Source organism: Hippocampus comes, unplaced genomic scaffold, assembly GCF_001891065.2.
Source record: "Hippocampus comes isolate QL1 unplaced genomic scaffold, H_comes_QL1_v1.1 scaffold46, whole genome shotgun sequence".
NCBI classification, from domain to species: domain Eukaryota; kingdom Metazoa; phylum Chordata; class Actinopteri; order Syngnathiformes; family Syngnathidae; genus Hippocampus; species Hippocampus comes.
In genome coordinates this window covers 563,647-585,230 of record NW_017805780.1, presented here as the reverse complement: position 1 = coordinate 585,230, position 21,584 = coordinate 563,647, and the positions used below count along the sequence as shown (strand labels likewise).

Here is a 21,584-nt window from a genome sequence, read left to right as displayed (position 1 = left end):
GAAAATGAGCCGTCGCTGCGCTACTCGCCGACAGGTTTTACAAACAGGCCCGTGGAGCCGCGGCACCTGGCTTGCGCGCTGGTTCTCTCTGGCCACCGTGGCGCGTCTCTCCCTGATGGTCATCTCAAAGTCCTGAAGGACCGGGGCCAGTGTTGGGTTGGCGCCGCCAGCCCATTTCAGGCGCTGCTCAATGCTAGCCTCCAGTGAGGAAAGCTTCTCCTGAATCGAGTAGGTAAGTGAAGATGGATTGCTGCTCAACACGATCAGAGCTAACTAAAGCAAATCATACACATTTCAAAGCGTCATTTTCTCAAAGCGGAGGTGTTTAAAAAAAAAAAAAAAGCCTTTTTTACTGTTTTGCTGCCCCATTCTGCTTCAAATCGGTTATGTCTGAGTTGAAGGTAACGTCACTGAAAGGCCCAGTCGAGAAACAACACGATACGTCACGGCCCAAACCTGAATTGCGACAATGGCGCCTTCATCCTGACTCAGCTTGTACAGCTTCTTCTTCATGTTGCCGAGAATGACGGCGCGAGGGGGAATGTTGACACTGAGTGTTTGATTATTGGGACCCAGGATGTCTTCATGCTGCCACTGGAGGAAAGACACACCGAGACAAAAGTTTCCAAAGTGGCGGTTCCTAATTTCAGCAGTTCGAAAAGTGGTACCGGGCGGGTAAATGAGACCACGGTGCCCTTTGTGACTTGACTCGTTACAAGCAGCGAGAAGGGACAGGAGCAAAAACGTATCAGCGTTTTCCAGCGAGTACCTGAAACATGGCAACATGCAGCTGAATCCTCTGCAGGCTCGCCTTTGCCGCATCCAGGTTGCCATCCAACCTTCGCAACAGGTCCAACTTCTTCCAGGCTGTGTCGTAAGAAGCGGCCAGCACCGTGGCTCTGTTTAGCAGCAGCTGGGAGACGCGGCCCGATGCCAGGCTCTGCTCAGCCGCCTTCTTACAAAGTTCGTCCAAAGACACCTTCCAAAGCAAAACCTTTCTTACAAGAGAAGTGACCGCAAATGCTCTCCATGTCATCTTGTGGATGCTCTGAAAATGTGACTGTATTTCCTGTCAATTTGGTAAAAACGTGGACACGACTCTTGACAGTCAGAGAACGACTGGTGTTACATCGCTCATGGCAACTTGTAAAGGTTGTACGGGAGGAACCGCATTCCAAATTGCATGCAAAAAGCTCGTACCTTGCTTTCCGCTCCAAAATCTTTCGCCTCAACTTGGGCGACGACATCCAGCCCAAGAGCGGACATGGCGCTGCAGAGGGCCAGCCCGAGAGCTTGGCTGGGCAGACCCATCAGCATTTGCCAAACAAATTCAGCTGTAAAAGCCTTGATGGGGCGGGTCATTTGTTCCTCGCTGATGATTGCCCCACTCGAGCCGGTAGCGTTAGGCTGCCGGTACAACGGCTTTCCTAACCCGACCGGTCCATTGGAGGTCAACAGCTCATCCGGAGGGGGCCCTTGATGGGCGGGGAAAAGAACAAAACCAGGATGAGCTGCATATTTCGGACTCCGTTGCAAATCCTTTGAGCGGTTAACAAATCTCACCAGACAGAGTCTGAGCAAAGCAGGAGCACATTCGGAAGAAATCTCGGATAGTTTGTAGTCTCTTCAGGAAGAAAACCTCTTCCATCAGTTGCCGCTGAGTCAGGCTGTCAAAGAAGTGGAGCTGCGCAGCGCGGGCTTCCCTCAGAACGTCCACCTTCCTCCACGCCGACGGCACTTCCAGCGAACTCAACTGAGGGTCAGCAGCAGATCAAAAGGGTGGCTCCAAGCTCAAGATTCTTGACAAAGCGGATTTTTGTGAAAGCGCTCGATCCCGCACCGCCCACCCATTAATATTGTAAGATTTCATTTTTAACAAACACAAGTAATGCAGTCATCTGTATGACAATAATGATATCAGTCAATATTTTCATGCGGTGTGGACTGTACAACGTTTTTTTGGGGGGGGGGGCGCTCTTTTATATGTGTATGCAATGCATCTGCAGTATGATCGCTCATCCGTACCCCTCCGACCTATATGCCATCAAAAGCCCAATACGTGCTCCGTTGTTTTGACTAACGGTCGCTGTCTTTACACTCGACTTGAATTGAATCCCACTTGAAACGAAGCGTGAAGTGGTGACAGCGGTAATTCAGCCATGTTTGATGGCTCACTTATGCGCGCCAGTGATGCGATCTTTAATAGGAGTCCCCGTTAAATGAGGAGACGGGGGACAATATCTTTACCTCCTCCCGTCTTATACTCTGGTGACATCGAATGATAAAAAGAAGGCCCGAAAAACAGCGCCGCCGCGTGACATCATTTATTTGGGCGCACGTCGTGCTTTCTGTACATGCGTGTCACATCACAGACGCGTTCCGTTCACATTTGAAGTTGTCATTGTTTTTGTAATGCAAATGAGTATAAGCGCCCCCCCCCCTCCCAAATACGTACATCAATAAATAGATTGGATTTAGCGAAAAGTCCAAATTGGGCATCACAGCGTGCAGTGTGAAAGTAGTTTGGGGCCCAAAATCAAGGTACCACTGAAAATTGACTACGATTGGGGTCGAACAACGATGCTTCACGATCAAATCAGCAAATGTGTTGAGCGTCATGGTACCTAAAGCTAAACGACCTAACAATCGAAAAACTGTCCATACAAGTTGTGTTGACTACTTCCTTTGGAGTGAGGCTCAAACCTTGTCAGTGAGCTGTCCAAAGGCCGTCTCTAACTGCGTGAACATTCCATCAAAGGCCACCAGGAGCATTTGACCAGCAGACATTTTTGGTGAGTCCGGGCCAGTTCCATCCATGCAGCGTGGCTGGATGAGCTCAGAGTACTGGGCGCGCAACATCCTGAGTGAATCAACACAACACAACATGCAATGTTTGTCATTTGCAACACGTTACCTGATGTTGCGTCTCATCAACTTCCTCAATGGCCGCTGCTCACCTCGTGATGTCCAGACATTGGTTGTGTCCGTCCTGGTCTAACCCCGTGGTGGCCAACAGACTGTCAACCAAGCCCTGCAAGCCAAGACCATCGGAGCTCTGCTCCACGAGCTGCTCCAATTCTGCCAGCATGGACTCCAGCGTGGGCTCTCCTTTCACCATACAGCGCAGAGCCTCGGGAAAGATGATCTGACGGAAGTTGGTGTTCAATTCCTGCAGTGGAAAAGTGGGCAAGTAGTAGCGTCTGCAAGGAGCATACTGCAATTCGGTTGAGATGAGATGAAGACAAAGACGATGATCTCCTTTTTCCAAACGATACAGCGAGATCATCTACAAATTGAGAACGTAACACGGGTGGGTTTGCGGGCAGGTATCTCGGAATTACCTGCAAGCAGGTATAGACTGAATTGGCCAGATAAATGGCCTGAATGGTGGTGCAGGGCGATGGCAGCTCCAGGTCATTAGGCAGGAGTGGGCAGCGCTGCGACAGCGTTGCCAAGGCACTAACGTTGCCGATCATGCTGCAGAGCTCCTCTAAGAACCAGGCTCCATCTCGGGACATGAGGTCAACCAGCTGCTCTCCGGCACTGGCTGCCGCACTCTCCATCACCAGATTGCGCCTACAAAACGACATTTTCAACTATCCTTCCGTTTTAGCGGCTAAGCGACACTTTGAAGACATCGCGGTTTGCAACCGGCATGATAGATGTCTTCAATGATTTGCGAGGTATGCATTCGGCATTTGCACCTGCAGAGTGAGCAGAGGGCAGAGGTGATGATCCCAGCTAGGCTGAGTGAACCCGACTCGCCGTTTTCTCGTAGAAAGACCCCGATGCAATGCTCGATTTCCTTCAGCTGCTCCTCGCACGCCGCTGCCGTCGTGCCTTCAGCTTTCAGTCGCTCAGCTTGATGCATCACACGCTCATTGGTGTCAGCCACTTGGCGCTGCAGCGCCAGCTCCACATTGGACATGAACTGGCAGGTGGCTGCGTTGGACGAAGGGGTAAACAGGACCTCATATCTGCGCAGGAAGAAAGAGACAAGCTCAGAGGCTACGCTGGGGTAGTATTTCTTGAAGGAATCGAGCTCTTCGTGAATGCGCTCAGCTTACTGTCTGTAGATTTGCTGACAGTGCTCAACCGTCATGACTCTCAGCATTTCCTCCAACCAGGCCTTCCACTGGTGGGTTCGATGGCGCAGCAGGTTGGCTCTTGGGTAGAGCAAAGCGACTGTCGCGTAGCTGTGCAGCTGCTCCAAGCAAATACGAAGGGCCCCGCGGCGCTGCTGGAGCAAGGAGCTCATCTCTGCCTCCAGGCTCTCACACTGGCTGATCAGATGAGCTTGGCCCGCATTCTGCAAGAAGGCTGTCGCTGGCACGTAGCTGGGAGGACCTGGGGAGCATCGGAATTAAAACCCAATTGAACAATATTTGGACGACTGCTGGAAGTGTGATTTCCTTTCTAAGTGTGTGTGTGGGGGGTTCTTGGCTTCTGTCACTCTGTGTGGCGTTTGAATATTCTCCTATATTTCTATATGGTGGAAAAATCAATACGTGACATGGATAATAAATGGGATTCTCCTAACCCAAATCAATGGTGGTACTGATGTCCTGCAACAGAGCAGCCAGCTGAGTCGTCTCGAGGTTGGAAAACGCCGCCTGGTACTGGGAAATCCATTGATCCATGTCAGCCAGCTTACTTTGAATGGCCTCTTGCACAGTCCTCTGCCGTGACTGGAACTGGTTGTGCTCAGAGTACCTGTAAAAAAGGAGACGGGGGGACAGCTGCAGCATGACTATTCAAAACCGAAAAGATTCTAAAAGTACGAACGGTGCGCTGTGCATACCTTTGCTCCAGAGTGACAAGTCGATGCTCTGGATGGTTCTCTGCCGCTTCGAGGAAGGCCAACTCCTCCTGCAACTTGGCCTGTAGTTTCTCTCCCTGGCAAAGCAGATCCTGGAGAACCAAGTATTCTTCGACAGCTTCTTCCACTTGTGGCAGGACAGCCAGCATCTCATCACGATTCTTAAACCAGTTGACCTTCGCAAAGCACATATTTTGTTTTTTTGGGGGGGTGGGGTAGAACAATGACGTGCCCAACCATGGGGGAACCAATCATGCAATCTCTCGACTTCTGCAATTCATCTTGGGTCTTACCTTAATCTCCGCCACTCGGGAGGAGTAGAGCGAGCGTGTGATTTCTCTCTCCATCTCCCTCTTACTCTGTTTGCTGTCAGCCTGCTGGCCTCCTCCTCCATACACTGCACCCGCAAAGCCCACCTCCCCCCCGGCCGTCCAGTCCACCAGGGGATCGTAGACAAAGGCCTCCAGCAGGGTCAGGAGGGTCTCTCTGCCTCGGCGCATCATCTGAATAACCTGCAGGCAGAAATTCTACTTAGAACCTTCTTATCGGCAATGTTTTGCACTCTAAATTCGTGGACGGCCCAGAACAGTTACGCAACGATTAATCAACAAATACAGGGGACGATGCAAGACAACATTGAAACCACCGTGTGACAAGCTTAAACAATATACAGCATCTCAGATGCCATACATGACGGGCAATTGTGCAGACATTTACTGTGAACTTACTCCTTTCAAGATGTGAGCCTCACCTGTTCGCAAGAAAGCCTGAAGATGCCCTCCACCCCGGTAACTCCCAGTGCACTCTCAATATTGTGCGTCATCCTGAAGGGGACCTTCTCTGGGACCCTAAGACTCTTTCCTAAAGCACAGAAAAATACGATGTTAAAAGGAACAAATGCAGAGTAAAGCCCTCATTTTAGTGCACGTGGACATTTGTTTCCAACTGCACCAAGACATCAAACGTAATCTAAGGAACTGAAATGATTTGATGTCCTTACCTTTTTCAAAACACACGTTGTAATCAATGTGCACGACTTCTCCAGTGGTCATGTCAATGAGAACATTGTCAAGGTGTCTGTCCCCAAGGCCAATGATGTATCCCACCATCGACATGACAGCAGTGGATCTGGCGTAAGACTAGAAAAAAAGAAGGAAATGATTGTAATGAGGCTAAAAATCCAAAACAAGTGTGCAACGCTGTACAGCTATTAAAGAGAGAGAAACTATAAAAAAATAGTTCATGAAAAACCGGCAACATTGTTTACCTGAGTGACCCTCCACCATTCACTGGGAGTGGTACATGAACACCACAATTCCTTGGCCAGTAAATTGGAAGGCGTAGTTTCCATCAATTCTTTCAGCACCTCCTTCATCACACTGAGGGGCCAATCTCGCCGCGTTACATCCAGACTGAGCCCAACTGCTTTCAGGGCAGGACCAATGTGACTGTAATACAGCTCACTTGGGCGGGGTACAAGAGGCACTGGCTGCTGCTGGAATGAGTCTTGGGCCTGGGTCAGGGGAAAAAAAAAAAAAAAAAAGAACGTTGCATTCTATTACGCAATTAGGCACAACAAATATTGATTCGATGGGATAGCCACTGGGACCAAACCCCATCACTTCTGTCTTGTTGCAGTCATAAAATAATTCCATAGCATACAAATAGTAGTAAAAGATTGTAGTCGATGTTACCTTCTGAGCCTGCAGCACAGCCTCCCTTTGCTGCCAGCGCTTGTAGAGGCCAAAGAGGGGTGTGGCTCCATCAACCCACTGGATCAGTCCCGATCGTGTTCCAAGGGGAGTGACAGAATAATGGCGCGCATGGAAACGAGGCTGCTCTTGTTGGTTAATTTTGGTGAACATGGTGTTTACGATTGATAAGAACTGCATGATGCGCTCATCCAAATGTAAATCCTCGAGACCTGAGAGACAGGACAATATCACTTGGTTCCAAATCATTTGACACACTCGTCAATGCCATAACATTGCAACACGCAAGAAGTCACAAGTCTGTAAGATAGCCATTTTAGAATAAAGCGTGTTCTGAATTGCAGTCTCTCTCATTTGAAAAGATAAGGCTTTGTCCGCTCTGCAGTAATTGAACGCCCTCATTTTCAGCTTCAAATAAAAACCTGAAAAGCTGCCTGTGAAATTCATTGGATGTCATTTGGTGGTTCTAACGTTACTTCGTCTCTTACATCACAGTCTAAGGTGTGAGATTTGTCTGAAACCTCACTCACGTTTTCAAGAGCAGCCAGTAGCGCTGCTAAGCGCAGTTTAAATTGAAGTTCAAAAAATGTAGGTGATCTAAAAATGAAAATCAGTTGGTCGTTCGTTATGAAGTGGATGTGGAATGCGTTTATTACTTGGAAGGATAAAACTTGCAGTTGGGGCTTTGAAATATATAATTTGTCACACCTGCCCTGGAAGCTTTCTGATACCGTACACCTCCTCATAGATGCAGCTGAGCTGTATGTACCATCAAATTAGGAACAAGTGTTACACTGGTCTTTACCTTTAAAAAGGTACGGGTAGTTGTGACCATCAGAGCCCTGGAAGAAGAGCTTCTTCGGCTTCGTCTTGGTGGGCAGAATGGTGATGGATTTGCCGATGCTCTGAATGGTGACAGCGTCTGAAGCGGACACCTCGCCCGGCAGGGCCATTTCTGTCCCAGTCAGAGATGCCAGGTGTGGACTGATCTCATCCAAATGGAGAAGATAGCTGGCTCGTTTCTGAGCACGCTGCTGCAGGCTTAACATAATCTAACACAGAGGTTGCTGTCATGAATTCTCTCAGTTGACTGTGCGCGTTATATGAGTGAAATCAGGAGTGTAGTACGCAATTGACGGCGAGGCATGAAGAACAGAAGATCAGCGTCAAACACACCTGTTTGAACGGGAGCCAGCTGCTGGCGGGGTTGGCAGGGTTGTGGGGGTTCCTCAATCGCTCCAGGGCAGAAGTGATCGCATCGCCATACGTCTGCTGGAACCAGGTCTCGTGCGGCGTCTCCGCTGGGGCCGATGTGATGCTGCAGACATGTTCCAGGGCAAAAACCACAGGCCGCATCAAAGCAGAATGCTTCTCGCGCATTATTGCGATCTTCTCATCCCTGAAGCACAACAAAGGGGAAAAGATACCTCGGGCTTACCGTCGTTTTGCCTTTGCGAATGTAGACATTGTATGAAAAGTCATGTTGGTGGAAAGAAGCTAAACTCCCCAGAGAGGAGCACCCAGCTTACCTTCGGAGCGTGTTATTATTCTGAACCCTCTTCACCTCGTCCTCCAGTTGTTGGATCCTACGCAGAACATGCATGTGCTGCTGCTGCAGCACGCCCAGCCACAACTCGTCCCACAGTAAGGTTACCCTGCGTAGCTCACCGACTAACTGCTGGACCTGGACAGGACGTACTACGGGTTAGAACCTCATTGAGATGATCAGGACGGGGGGAAAGGTCCCAATGATCAATGTCAGAATGTAATCAAGCTGTGAAAGCCCATTACCTGAAGCACCATGGTCGGGTTTGCTAAGGACAGCTTTTCCACTATCTTGCTGTAACAATCCTGCATCATGGCTTGGTCTTGACTGGAGCAGAATGCAGCCAGCTCTTCTGGAATTTCACCTTTGTCACCACTCTCCGGCTGCTCCTCCTCTCCGCCAAGGCTTTCTCCTTGGATGCTCCCCAAAAACGTTGGCAGAGCTGATGGCAGTTTGCTCCCTGTCATAAGCAGATTCAGCGTTTTAAAACAAGCCATTGTCGTCAATATTATAGGGATGTTCAAGGAAATGTAATGAGCCATGAGCAATCAACAGCTACATCAAGCCCTGCCTGAATTCTGAGCCTCCCCTCCGAGGGAGAGTGAGCCCACAATGGCAGGGTAAAGGATGAGATGTGGGGAGTCCTGGGCCACTCGGCAGAGCAAGCTACATATACTTTGTCGTATGTATGCTTCGGGATGATTGAGACGTGAAAAGAGCTGTGGCGTGATGCCTGAGTGACAGAGAGACAATCAGAATATTAATAAACAAGATTTTCAGATCATCGTAACATTTCAACAAATTCAAACAAACGAGTCAAGACTTCCAGATCGCACACAAAATGGATTCGGTTCGACATACCCCTCCAGGGTGCTGTCGGCGTGGAGGCTAAACCTAGCTCAAGCCCCTCTCTCAGTTCCCCGGCGTGCTTGACCAACAGACGGAGGAGACGAAGGGTTGCCATGACGATCATGTCATCATTACTCTGTTTGCTGTTCTGACAGGACAGCAGGAGTTTGGGGTCGTCCTCATCAATAGGTAGCTGAAACAACAGAAAGAGACCCAAATAAGCGGGCAGGCTTCCTTTTACCTCTTGGCTGTCAGGAGGAAATAAAAAGATAGGGCTTTTCACATTTACTGCACGTATCAGAGCTTGATGTTCAGAAAACGTCCCCAAATCTTACCTGGCCCGCATTGAGTTTCAAGAACGTGAAATAGGCCTGGCAAGAGATCCGGTAGAGGCCAAATATTCGGTCCACCACACGTCTCCAAATCCGAATCAAACCATCTGCAACAGGTTGGCCTGCCTCTGCCAGCCAGGGGCAAGACGCGGTCAGCTGTCGCCAGATCACATCCACCATGTCGTCCTCGTCATCTTCCTGCTGGAGTGCCATATCCTCATCCTAAAGCAAAACGCATGCACAGAATCCCAACAATCTAAATTAGAAGGAAGCGAGGGGTAAATAATCCCATTTCACAGGGCTTGAGACTGCGACCAGAATGGGAGTACGAGTGACCATTTTTCTCGAGGTAGGCTCTACCTGTATGCCAGTTGGTCGACACATGGCTTGACCAAGAATGCTAAAAATGGTTTCCTTGTCTTCTTCGCTCGTAGTGGCAGGTAGGAGCTCCTCAATATCCTTCTTTTCTCCAGAAAGAAGAGGCAATCCCTCACCTTGGCTAGAGGGAAATACATTTATTTACAGTGTGATATTGTTTTGTTTAAAAGAAACAAAAAAACAAACAAACAAAAAAAAAAAACTCGTCATCAAAATCAATGTCACATGTTTTTGGGCGTCCGCTAACCTGGCATTGTCAACGACCTTCCTACCCCAGCGGTACGCCCAGCTGGCCAAAGCTGCCCAGGATTTTGCCACCTCAGGGGCGAGGCTGGTGGAGAGCTGGTATAGTTGGCCAAGGACAAAGTCTGGCTCCCCGACACCAACGCTCACTGCACAGAAATCACATAGAGAAAGGTTTGGGTTGGTTTTTGGTCAATTATCTCATTCTCTTGGTCAGCATGAGGCAACTTATGGTTGCACTTTTGCTCTTAGAACACTCAGTTGGATCTTGTGCCGAGATTTTGTCGGGGCATGTCGATCGAAGAGATCGATCCAAAAATGTTCCATTGTGGATCGTTCATGCTTGCCCTTCTCTTTCATGCAATCTTTGAAACATGAAGTCATGCTTAGCTTAGCTGTCATATGTGAACAGTGACAACCTCTGGAACATCACAAGCCTTTGCATTTCATTGAAATGGTTTGTGATTAACTTGACTTTGAAATTGAACATATGTGAATGATTTTATGTCCAAGTGGCACTTGATAAACACCTGAATAAACACAACTGTACTTAAAATTACCTGAGGTCTCGGTGGTGATGTGGGGAATGCTCTGTTCTACGAGAGGAAGCTCCAGCAGAGCGGAAATGTTCTGACACAAAGGTGACATGTTGCTCAGAGCATTGGAAGAATTTACTGCCCCTGACATCTTTACGACCTGGAGCAAAACAGCACAGTGTATATATACTTCATGCCATAAAAGAAGTAAAACTCGCACACCAGCAATTTTTACACCAAGGAACAATTTTTTCAAAAGTGTACCTGTTTAAGCTGGGGAATCATGTCCTTCCAGTCAGCCAACAGCCATTTGCAGAGCGTGAGCAGCGAGCGACAGGCAGCACCTTCATTTTTTCCCACATAGCAATATGAAAGAGCAGCCTTGCTCAGCATTTCCATTGCTGGAATGGACTGGCCTGTAGATTTGCTTACTTTTGTTAGACTGAAATGGCTTACCAAACACTTAAAAACAAAAAACATGTTCATATATGAACTGGATCTGTCGTAAGTTTTGTTTCGTGATTTGTGATTTATCACGCAAGCCTTAAGTGCAGATGATCATGTTCAAGTAGCACCGAGAAGGTCAAAAACACACACTAAGGTTTTCATATCCGTATTTAGCTTCTGTTAAAATATCACCGACATCTGTCCTCACCTGAAGTCCTCACTACTTTGGCTTTTTCTATCTGCAGCTCTGGCCCCCACTTCTCTCTCAGCGTGCCTTCCACACTGAGGCGCCGGAAGGCCTTTATCAGTTCGTCGCCCTGCTCCTCCTCTTGGGTTCCATCACAACACTGACTGAGCAAGCGGGACGCCAGGGCAACGTTTCCTTTTTTTCGAGCAAACTTCACAGTTGTCAAACAAAGCTCCATGAGGTGGGCATCTGTGGTTGGAGAAGAACCTGAAACGGGACAAAAAAAAAAGTTTCTTGCGGGCAGGGGTTTTCTGTTGGACTGAGTGGGTCAATGCCTGGTTTATTTGTCTTCACTGTTATTTACTTTCCCTACCTGCTGAAGTTACTGTTGAAAATTTTCCAATATTTTTATTGATTTGATAAGTGCTTATGGCACAGGTGTATATACGCTGTCAAGCAATGACTTTTTGTTTTGACTAAATAGCAAGCAAGTAAAACTGAAAGTCAAACCACCTCGAGTCCGTGTTTATCCACCCTCGCAGAAGTGCCTCCTCTCAGTTTGGCCGCACTCATGAGCAGCAGTCGCAATTAACTACAAACTCTTGGACCTGTGAGCCACTCACATCCTACGAATGAATGCTGTACTACGGTACAGAGAGTGGGCTCTACACTGACTATATTTGGCAGACAAGTAGCTGGGCAGTTATAGATGTCACATAATCCCTCACCTTTGAGAAGATTCCAAATGCTGAGTGCATTACCTCTGAGTTTGTTGAGGAGTTGTCTCTGAAACATGGTGTATCTGAGGGCTTGAAGGAAAGGCTGGACATCTTGTTGTTTACACGAACTCAGTGCCTCACTGTTCAACGGAACCACCGAGTCCTACGGCACGTGAGAATTCAAGATCACTTTCACCATGCCCATGTCCAATATGAGTATGTGATGAATATAAAAATAGCACCCATAACGGAGACTGCATCTTTTAATACGGTGCGCCGTATGGTACGGTAGTGACATCATTTTTGGCTGTTCATCCTCCCGAACTGTTTTTTTTTTTTTCTTAGAACAAAGCAAAATGTCTATGACATAACAGAAAACACTTTCTAGACTTTTCTTCCAGCATCTTTGTGCTTGGCCTCGATGACTCATTCTGAATGACTTTTTCTCCATTTTGATTTGTGAAAACTATTTAAGGAAACAATCAATCGGGAGTGTCATGCTTAATACTCACATCGAGACATCGTATTGTCCAGCAAAAACTTCACGGTGAATAGAGGTAACATGAAAGAGTGGCACACGTACCTCTTGTCCCGAAAGCGTGCTCTCGAGAGTAGCGGTGCAGTGAAGCTGCAAAGTGGGAAGGGTGGGCAAGGCATCAGAGAGGGTCAGGGTTGACAGACGAAGAGGACCCAGGCAGATCCGTCCGGTTTGTTTCAGGCAGCGCACCAATGTACTGCAACAATACATGAATCATGAGATGGACTAAATCACCACATGTTGGTGTTCTCAAGAAAGCTACGTTTGAAACAATGGCGACCTAAATGAGCAATGAGCATTTCTTAGTCTCTTCGAAAATACTCACTCTTGATTGGCAGGGGCCCTTTGCTCCGGCGGCTGACCGGCTTTCGCTAGGGCGCTAACAGCGGTACGCAGGAGCTGTACCTCAATGGCTCTCTGAAGTTCTGCTGGATCAGGACTCAATGAGGGCAGAAGCCTCTTCAGATCTACAACACACACAGAGGCAACCATGAACAGAATGCTTAAGAATACAAGTTCATGCACAGTCCCTTTACAAGCAGCGCTATTCATTATCAAACGACTCACAGAGTCTCCCCTTTTCAATTAAAAGATTAGTTTAGGGTCAGGCCCAGACTTGCCCATCTTGTCCTTGCTACTGGAGATGGAGCTGAAGTCTTCTCCAGGCAGAAGTTCCAGTTGAGTACCACATTCGGTCAAATCTCCGTCCTCAAAGCAGCTCAGGGCCTGAATGTAGTTGAAATCGGCCCTCAGGTTGATGTTGACCAGATTGGTGGAGTTCTGTTTCAGGGCGTGAACGGTGGCCTGCCATTCCTTGACTGAGGCCCAATCACAAAGTGCCACATAGCACTGACATGCTTTGTTGGCCACCAGGTTGACCACCTCAGGAGAGCAATCATTTGACTTCAGCAGCACGGTTTTCCTGCTATCACCTTTTCGAGGAAAACCCAGGGGAAAAAAACAAAACAAAACAATTACCCCATGTATGTGATGATTGCGAGGACTTTCAATGTTAGGATCCAAAGTGGCTAAATGAAGCATGGATTAAAATTCATATTTGTGAGTTACCGTTGCTTGTATGTTTGGGGCTGCTGGTACTACTGGAGAGTTTGAGCAAATAACAGTCAGAACTTCTGATGCTGCAGTCCATCCCAGAAACTGCAGACAGCTGATCTTGATAGTCTAGAGCTGCTTTCTCAAACCTACACACGGGCAGACCCAAGAAAACACGTGACAATGACCAAAAAGTCAAAGTTAGTTGTTTAATTCAGCATGAAAAAAAAAAGCACTGGCTTGTTTCTTGGAAGAATGAAATGAAATATTCACTTCTCTAGAAAATGGAGTACTTGAGACTAAGCCTGCGGCTATCGAATATTTTGGAATTTGGATAGCCTACTGAAAATTTGAATCAAATAATCAGTGACCATTTCGATGAGTCTCTCCCTTAGATTTTGGTCAATGAGATAAAGTGATATCAAAAGCACAGCCGTGATTTTGTCAATTTGTGATGGCAATAAAAGACTCCAAACAGAGTCTGCAAAACAAGCCAAGTCAGCCGTTACTCGGCAACACGCTGCCGGGAACATTCTTCAATAAAAGCGTCCTTGGGCATTGATGTCCATCTATTACTTAGTCATTATTGTTGATTTTGTAGTTGGCCTTCTCACCGCATTGGCGTCGTGTTACTGTGGTGTATGCTTACCGTCCCTCTGCTTGTAAAGCAACGGAGGACAACCAGCTGAGACTCTTGCCAGTGTTCGAGAGGCTCCAGGCAGCAAGTCCATGGACGGCATCAGGACAACGGAGCTCACAAAGTGCTTCTGCCAATAATGTTAGAGGAACGTCTAATTCTGGACCCTGAAGTGAACAAAACAAATGACTAGAATTTGCTTCAAGGATGCTTACCTGAGATCCTCACGGACAGTTAGGGCTGGGCGATCAGGCAAAAACAATACAGAAATAAATCCCGATTCTTTTTTTCATATTGTCTGATCTCGATGATCACCGCGATTTTCTTTTCGTCAATCATACAATGACTTCAAAAGAAAACAAACAAACAAAAACACACTGAGTAAGGTGTGGCAAAAAGGTTGACTGCCTTGCTGTTGTCACGCCCATATTCGCATCTGATCAAATAAAGATAGTCACAGCCGATCGCCGTAATCAGCCTGAAACTCCCCACGATCCCAATTCTGCATCATGCGATCGCCCAGCCCTATTGACAATGTCCTCATCCAAACCTGGTTGCTGCTGTTCTTAATCTCGGCAAGAAGGTCAAAGCCGTGACGAATGGTCACTGCCGGTTGGCCAGACAGGAGGCCAACCCTCATCAGTGAAAGGCGGATCCTTGTCAGCCAGTCTTGGCAAGTCTGACGGTTGGTGTAGAAGAAGGTCCTGATACCCTGTGTGAAAGGGGGCGATTCTACATTAGGGTCGAGTGTTATCAATGCTCAAAAACTTCAACTGGATCATTTTAATTGGAAATGATCAGCATTGAGAGACTTATCAGTCACCTTTGGTGGGGCGGTGAGAGCATTGGCACAGCCTTCATACGCGTTATACATGAGCTTCTCCAGGTTCTCAAGATACTGAAGCAGTAGAGTGATCCGGAGCTGATTTGAATGGTGACCATCCCCGTCACTTCCAGCGGCAGCCCATGCTCCGACATCTTGCTCCGGGTTCAGGCTGTGGGCAGCCAGGCTGCGGATCATACCTTCAATATACAGTACGTGACGCAGAGGGGAAGGAGGGGGGGCATGAGAAAAGACTTGGCTGTCTGCCGTGACCAAAATTTCCAGGATTGGTCGGCCTGCATCAATAATCACATTTTAATCGTGGTCCCCGTTTTGATTGCCACAAATACATGAAAGATAATCGCTGGCGATATAATAACGTGGGCAAATGTTGACCCACCGTGAATGATACTGGCTGTAATTGACATGTCTGCAATCTCTTCACATGAATAGTGAAATGAATCTAATGTGCAGAGTGAAACGTGGCCCAAGTCAATTTCGAATCAAAGAGCTTCGGTGTCACCTTCAATGGTCTGGAAGGTGTCTTGAGCTCGCCCAAGGGGAGTTCGCAGTTTGGACAGGACAGTGAACTGGGCGGCTTCCCACACTGCCCACTGCCACAGCACCACTTCCGTTTTTAACAGGGCCCCGGCCACCACGCCGGGACGCGCGCCATCGGCACCACCTCGCCCATCCCGCTTTTCGAGTCGCTGGCAGCTGTAATAAAGTCGTTCCAGCCATGGATCCTTGCTGTGGACAAGAATAGCAAACTTAGAAAACCCTCAGCAAATTGCCACAAACATACGGCTCGCCCTAACGCGTCTCCCGGCAGGCCTAGCGACTAAAACGTTTTATCCGGTTTGAGTAAGCAAAAATCATTTATCAGCTTAACTAACTATTCACTTCATTTTGTTTTCGGTGCAAGAGCAATGAGGATATCGCTATACAGATATCAGTACGGAACAAAACATGCAACAGTCAAAGTGCAGACAGAGTACAGTGGTAAGATGCTTTGTTTGCCGCATGGGGAACATGTCCGGGTTTAGATTACAGAGGTCAGGAGAGGGAAATCAAGATTTTATAGGATCTCTTTGAAAAGGACGTACCCGCCACGGTGCAGCGCTCCGTATAAGATGAAGCTGATGAGGTCACCGAAGTCCTGGGGGTGTAAGGTGCCGCTTGGCGCCCGGCTCATGTGGTGGCGGATGGCCAAGGAGATCTGAGTCATCTCTGGGTGGCTGTGGTTACTATTCAGCAAAATAAATGTGTAGCAAATGAGTGCATGCAGCAGCAGAGCTGCTAACTTCGCTTCCCTGACAATTTGTCAAGGACATCATACATACTGTTCAAATGCAGAACACAACCATCAGTGACTATGGCTTCAGTATTTGTCATTGGACTGTATTTCCAGCAACATTTTTGTAACGGTGTTATGGGATCTGAAGTCATGTTTAAAATGTAGCGGTAGTTTCCATTTCATCGCTTTCATTTCTGAAATGTGTACTGGCCAGCCTCTTGGTGGCCTGACACAGCACCGTACCGGTGCTAACCTAGCATGCCGGATTTCTTCTAAAAAAATCAGGAACCCATTAGCATTACGGCTGGAACCAATTGGAATTGAAAGATGTGTTTACCTTAAAGAAACATCCAGGGGGATTGTCCGAAGCAGTTTGCCGTAGGCCTGCCTGACCTTCACCGCTGAGTGGACCAGCTGGACTCTGCACACATCCACACACCTAAGACACACAACAAAAGGATCAGCATGTTTTGTTTGGTGTTTTCCTTTCTTTTCTGAGCGTGTCTGTTATCAAAATGGAAACTACCACAACAGAACTAAAAATGGACCCGAGAATCAAAAGCAGCATCAGGAAGGGAAGGTTTTCAGCACTTTAACGATGGGTGTTAACGAGCAACGATAGTTATTTGTATGACTTCTTTTTGCCGTCAATACAATCTAAATGTATCCTCCGAGAACGGATTGTACCGACGCTCCAAATGGCCTCTGTAATTCACGTTCCCGCTCAAAGTCTGTACTAAGCCCCCGGGCAGCTCGTCTACCTCTGCAGAAGCTCCACAGATAAAGATGAAGAGAGAATGAGTAGGCTGTTGCAGGTCTGAAGGCAGATATTGTGATCTTCATTCAGGGCTAAACCGCAGAGGAAAATAATACTGTCAAGAATCTGCGAACTTTAAAAAAATAAAATAAAAAAAGAATACTGGACATGTTGAGCTTACCATTGGACAGCAGGCCACGGCAAAACTTGTTGAAGGAAGGCAAGGAGAAGAGAGGGCTGTAGGTGTCTGACTTCTTCATCAGCAGTGAGATCTCTTGAGTCCATGTCAGCAGCAACTTCCTGATACATAAACACACCAAATTATGATAGGACCATAATACAGTACCCACTCTGGCCGATACTACAAAGCTGACGGTGACAAAAAATACATAAATAAAAATCCTCATTTCCTTCTACGGTGTTAACCACGGGGGCTGCAGTGGTGCTCTAAAGAAAAGAAAAGAAAAGAAAAACCTGGCTTCAAGGCAGAGATGTTCCTTGGCCAGCAGGCCTCCCAGAAGGTTGAGGAGAGTGCTGAAATGTTTCTTTGTGGCTGTCGTGACAGTGCTGATGACGGCACCGTCAAACAGGGAGGGGGAAGATGAAGACAAGCTGGAGGAGATGAAATGATCGTGTCTAATGGAGAAACATGCAGAGAAGATACGCCGCCGGTTAGAAAGTCCAAAAGTAGCGACAGGTTCAGCATGTCACTCATTTCTGTGGTTTGATCAAATTTTATGAAGCGCACGAGTTCACTATTTCATGAGAAACAGGACAACTCTACTCACGTCACCTACGGTTCAATGTGAAAAGTTACATTGCGTAACTTTGACGCTTACAATGCAAAAGTTGTGAATGTCCAAACAATTTATTTTGACTGAACATTTTGTCCGGCTTCATTGGGGATTTCTTCTGCGGTTAAAAAGGGGGGGGGGGAGATACAGTTGGACACACTGCGGTCCATTGGTTGATCAACCAAGAATCTTCACTTTGACGAAACATAAGGGATGGAACTGGAATATCAGGGAACACGCTCTCAAAAGAATGCTTGGCTTTGTGCGTGGAGTCCGTTGTTGACTTCAAATATCAAGCTACTCCTCTTGAATGAAAAAAATAAATAAAAATGCAACTTCCTTTGTTGAACCGGTACGAGGTAAAATCGATGATACACAGTTGATGCAGCCATCATCGTATCTGCCTAGCCACAACGCAAGGAAATCCGATTCGGCTTTGCCGTTCATAACCGTTGGCAAATCCCAAAAGTTTACACATTACCTGGTGCAGTGGGAATAGAGGGTGTAAAGCACAGCATACTGGACGGCGGGGTAGTAGACGGCTAACTCCGAGTGCACGAGCATCAGCGTGTGACTCAGAAGGGCAAAGACGGTAGGAGACAAAGCCCACATCTAAACAGTTCAAACAAAAAAAGATTAGCATCTCCGGTAGTTTCAGTCAAAAGCAAATGCATACACCTCAACAAAAGAATCCAACTTGACTTCGTCAAGTTACTTCAATGTGATATTTAGTGGAGTACCTAATTCAAACACACACTCTCGTTCTCATCACAAAACTGACTAAAATACTGAGCTGCGAACAATTGCGAATGTTGTGACTCGTCAAACTCCTCGACAGTGGACAATGACTAAGATTCTAATTCTACATTGCTAATTGGGAACAATAATTATTATTATTATTTTGTCTCTACGTGAATTTAAACCTGTCTATCTTACCCCGATGAGCGAGTTCTTGGTGTTCCCAATGGTGGTGAGAGTGCTGAGATTAAAAGTGAGGATGAACTGCGCCTTCTCCGGGTTTAAGGTGACCGAAGCGAAAGCAGGGTGCTGGATGCCGAGGCAGGAGGTATCGGGTGCTTGGAGCCCACTCGTGGGCTCCAGGGTAGCCAGAATACTGCAGAGGGCACATGCCATCTCCCCCAATACCAATTTGTAAGCTGCCTCCAGGGTTGGAATATTTTTCAGACTCAGGAGCGCCTGGTACACTCCGTGTACAGCCGACACCACCTGCGGGGTGCACATACACAACCAGAAAGGTATGATCCGAAATCAAAACATCTCCCATCAGACAAAAACAAATTGTAAACTAGCGACAAAATACTTTGTCACTGTGGTAGTTGCGCTAACAAACCTCTTTCTCGCGGTGGAAACGCAATTCCAGCAGCTGTGAATCCGGCGCCAGCAATTTCTCCACGAAGGACGCGGGCAGCTTTGTGTTGATCTGTTCCACAATCTAAAACAGTTTTTTTTTCCCCCAAAAACATTAATGATAAAATGATTACCATAGAGGATGCAACTCTTGATAAAATATTTCTGCTCTTGTTATCTGTAAAATTTGTCCAAAAAGCTCATCATCAAAACCATTCACCTTGAATAGAAATAAAATATCAGTAAACGGTGTGAACAATCTGTCTACATCGCCGAAGGTTCGGAGTGTGTCTTAACGGGCTATTACTGGTCGCTTGCTTACTTTCCTGCTTAGAATGCTCATTAAGAATTAAGATATCACAGTGACTTGATTTTGACAGATGCAGCTTGTGCGTTCATATGTGAAGAGGTTGTGTTCATTTTCTCAGGCGCAGTGTGTTTACACTTCTATTGTACAGCTTTTTTCCTTTTAGTTTAATGGGGATTTTTTTTTTTTTTTTAATGAAGTATTACAAATTGAAAAAAAATCGATTGTGGAAATAGATATCCATTTCTAACTGAATTTTCAAGTTGGTAACTTGAGGAAATGAGCCCATCGCTAATTGGAAACGGCCATACCAGAGTGAGAAGGCTGAGTACTGCCAGGTTGTAGTCCGAACCACAAGCGCAGCAGCAGTCTAATTGGTCCAAGCCATAGGCTAAGACTGTCTCCATGAGTTGTCCGCAGGGCTCCATGCTGGCCAACAACACACCCACGCACTCGTTCCCCGCAGTCAGAACTGCCTCGGAGAACTGGACCCGCTTGGCTGTGGTCACGCACGCCAAGACCCGGTTAAGAATCTGAACAAATAAATAAAAGCAGATCAAAACACGAGGCTTGATGCTCTTGGATGAAACAATGAGTTAGATGGTGAAACATTCAATCTAGAATACAGAACAACCAGTGCGAAGGAAATATGTTCATGGGCCAAAATTAGACTTTCTGGACTGTATTTTAACAACCTTTTTTTTTTTTTTTTAAAAGAAAATGCCTCGTGTTTGAAAAATGTGACCATCAACTCACTGGTCTGCTAATTTCTCTGCTGACAAATCTCTGAATGCATTTGCATACTATCCATTTCAACAATGGAATGTGAAGCTATGGATCCCCACATAACACCTGGCATGCGATGCAATCGGATTTACATCCTTCCCATTGACTTGGCAGGCTAAATCAATTATTCAACACATATTTCATCACACCAACACAGCCCAGCCTCAAGATGTTCTCAGGTGTGCTTCTCTCACATCAGTGACATAGACTTCAGTGATGGGCGGTCCTCTGATGGGGCTGAAAAGCTCTCCGATGCTGCGAACAACTGTGCTGAACACCCTCAAAAGAGCTGCCAGCTTTGGCAGAGACACCGCAGGAGGCGGGATGTCTTCATCCAGCACTTCCCCCGACACGACGTGGCTCAGATCCTAGAAACAAAAGCCAGTCAGTCTGTTTGCTTGATTAAAACGTTCTTGAAACCGCGCACGAGCACCAGCACACGCATGTAACGCTTCACCTCTGCATATGCTTCCATGTCCTCCAAGAACTGCCCCAGCAGAGTAGTGGAAAAAGTCAAATCTGCCACCCAAAATTGCTCCAGACTCTGAAGCCAGGCTTCAAGTGGGGAAAAAGGCAAAAAACAATAAATACGACATTTTATTATCTTCTTCGACTGTATATGTGGTGCCGTGTCTCACGGGTGCACACACGTGGTATGTGTCTGAAACTTGACTGGTCACAAGTAGTTGATGTTCTTTAGGAACATGAAAACTTCTCCCTTCAAAAACAGAATGGCCACTGACCTGACACCTGCTGAGTGAGCGAGTGCTTCTGAGTGTGGTCAATGTGCCAGCCCACCAAGATATCCACTGTGTCCTATTGAAAATAACCACCAGCACCCAAGGATGCGGAGGTGGAGGCAAGTGTCACAACGTGCTTCTACACATTAGGAGATGGGATGATTGAAGTAGATCTTGAGCATACGCAAAAACATCGTGCCAGCCCTCTCACCCTGAAATTGGTGCTGAAGACATGTGGGTAGCAGCGAGCCACCTGAAGAATACACTTCACACTTTGACAGAGCAGCTCTGGAGTGTCCACATTCTCCAAGATGGACTGGAGATTGCTCATCACCAGCTGTAACACACAAAACAGGACAGTTAATATTAGCCTCGTAACATGGTCAAGTTCCTGATGAGCGCAATTGTGACATGTGCATCGGGTTACCTGCATGACTTGAGTGAAAGTCTTGCGCTCCCCCGCGGCCTCCAGAGCCCGCTGCGTCGCTAACAGGTACAACAACTTCACCTCGTCACGAGTGCTTGAAGTCAACTTGAGGAAGAGCCACTTGAAGATACGCTCCGCCTCGTAGCTGAGCACGGTGCAGAGCAGACCCAAGCAGGCTGCCGCATCCTGACGCAACTCCCAGAGCAGCTTACTACTACAACCATCCGCAACAAAGGGGAAGCCGGTCTGTTAGGAGTGCATTTCTGAATTCTTTGTTATATATTTGGGG

At 47.1% G+C, this 21,584-nt stretch overlaps 1 protein-coding gene across 2 annotated transcripts in view; it reads right to left on the bottom strand.

Moving 5' to 3' along the window:
• smg1 (SMG1 nonsense mediated mRNA decay associated PI3K related kinase) overlaps nucleotides 1-21,584 on the bottom strand; it is a 28,558-nt gene that overhangs the window by 3,723 nt on the left and 3,251 nt on the right. For both annotated transcript variants that reach the window (XM_019884859.1, XM_019884860.1), the window contains exons 6-57: nucleotides 21,296-21,509; nucleotides 21,080-21,205; nucleotides 20,872-20,944; nucleotides 20,586-20,683; nucleotides 20,323-20,496; nucleotides 19,654-19,875; nucleotides 19,019-19,120; nucleotides 18,604-18,894; nucleotides 18,149-18,279; nucleotides 17,348-17,509; nucleotides 17,055-17,173; nucleotides 16,878-16,965; nucleotides 16,454-16,555; nucleotides 15,926-16,066; nucleotides 15,343-15,569; nucleotides 14,820-15,019; nucleotides 14,547-14,708; nucleotides 14,009-14,163; nucleotides 13,375-13,508; nucleotides 12,927-13,238; nucleotides 12,632-12,773; nucleotides 12,352-12,502; nucleotides 11,811-11,931; nucleotides 11,071-11,316; nucleotides 10,680-10,831; nucleotides 10,440-10,575; nucleotides 9,884-10,028; nucleotides 9,619-9,757; nucleotides 9,262-9,480; nucleotides 8,939-9,119; nucleotides 8,649-8,810; nucleotides 8,323-8,537; nucleotides 8,061-8,215; nucleotides 7,708-7,930; nucleotides 7,337-7,583; nucleotides 6,514-6,743; nucleotides 6,087-6,332; nucleotides 5,820-5,958; nucleotides 5,571-5,680; nucleotides 5,113-5,331; nucleotides 4,802-4,995; nucleotides 4,541-4,713; nucleotides 4,068-4,347; nucleotides 3,705-3,977; nucleotides 3,342-3,576; nucleotides 2,958-3,169; nucleotides 2,704-2,860; nucleotides 1,564-1,753; nucleotides 1,201-1,475; nucleotides 770-979; nucleotides 457-594; nucleotides 67-219 (exon numbers count right to left, since the gene is read on the bottom strand). In XM_019884859.1, the coding sequence (XP_019740418.1) occupies nucleotides 67-219; nucleotides 457-594; nucleotides 770-979; nucleotides 1,201-1,475; nucleotides 1,564-1,753; nucleotides 2,704-2,860; nucleotides 2,958-3,169; nucleotides 3,342-3,576; nucleotides 3,705-3,977; nucleotides 4,068-4,347; nucleotides 4,541-4,713; nucleotides 4,802-4,995; nucleotides 5,113-5,331; nucleotides 5,571-5,680; nucleotides 5,820-5,958; nucleotides 6,087-6,332; nucleotides 6,514-6,743; nucleotides 7,337-7,583; nucleotides 7,708-7,930; nucleotides 8,061-8,215; nucleotides 8,323-8,537; nucleotides 8,649-8,810; nucleotides 8,939-9,119; nucleotides 9,262-9,480; nucleotides 9,619-9,757; nucleotides 9,884-10,028; nucleotides 10,440-10,575; nucleotides 10,680-10,831; nucleotides 11,071-11,316; nucleotides 11,811-11,931; nucleotides 12,352-12,502; nucleotides 12,632-12,773; nucleotides 12,927-13,238; nucleotides 13,375-13,508; nucleotides 14,009-14,163; nucleotides 14,547-14,708; nucleotides 14,820-15,019; nucleotides 15,343-15,569; nucleotides 15,926-16,066; nucleotides 16,454-16,555; nucleotides 16,878-16,965; nucleotides 17,055-17,173; nucleotides 17,348-17,509; nucleotides 18,149-18,279; nucleotides 18,604-18,894; nucleotides 19,019-19,120; nucleotides 19,654-19,875; nucleotides 20,323-20,496; nucleotides 20,586-20,683; nucleotides 20,872-20,944; nucleotides 21,080-21,205; nucleotides 21,296-21,509 (9,301 nt within the window). The remainder of the gene's footprint in view (nucleotides 1-66; nucleotides 220-456; nucleotides 595-769; nucleotides 980-1,200; nucleotides 1,476-1,563; nucleotides 1,754-2,703; nucleotides 2,861-2,957; nucleotides 3,170-3,341; nucleotides 3,577-3,704; nucleotides 3,978-4,067; nucleotides 4,348-4,540; nucleotides 4,714-4,801; nucleotides 4,996-5,112; nucleotides 5,332-5,570; nucleotides 5,681-5,819; nucleotides 5,959-6,086; nucleotides 6,333-6,513; nucleotides 6,744-7,336; nucleotides 7,584-7,707; nucleotides 7,931-8,060; nucleotides 8,216-8,322; nucleotides 8,538-8,648; nucleotides 8,811-8,938; nucleotides 9,120-9,261; nucleotides 9,481-9,618; nucleotides 9,758-9,883; nucleotides 10,029-10,439; nucleotides 10,576-10,679; nucleotides 10,832-11,070; nucleotides 11,317-11,810; nucleotides 11,932-12,351; nucleotides 12,503-12,631; nucleotides 12,774-12,926; nucleotides 13,239-13,374; nucleotides 13,509-14,008; nucleotides 14,164-14,546; nucleotides 14,709-14,819; nucleotides 15,020-15,342; nucleotides 15,570-15,925; nucleotides 16,067-16,453; nucleotides 16,556-16,877; nucleotides 16,966-17,054; nucleotides 17,174-17,347; nucleotides 17,510-18,148; nucleotides 18,280-18,603; nucleotides 18,895-19,018; nucleotides 19,121-19,653; nucleotides 19,876-20,322; nucleotides 20,497-20,585; nucleotides 20,684-20,871; nucleotides 20,945-21,079; nucleotides 21,206-21,295; nucleotides 21,510-21,584) is intronic.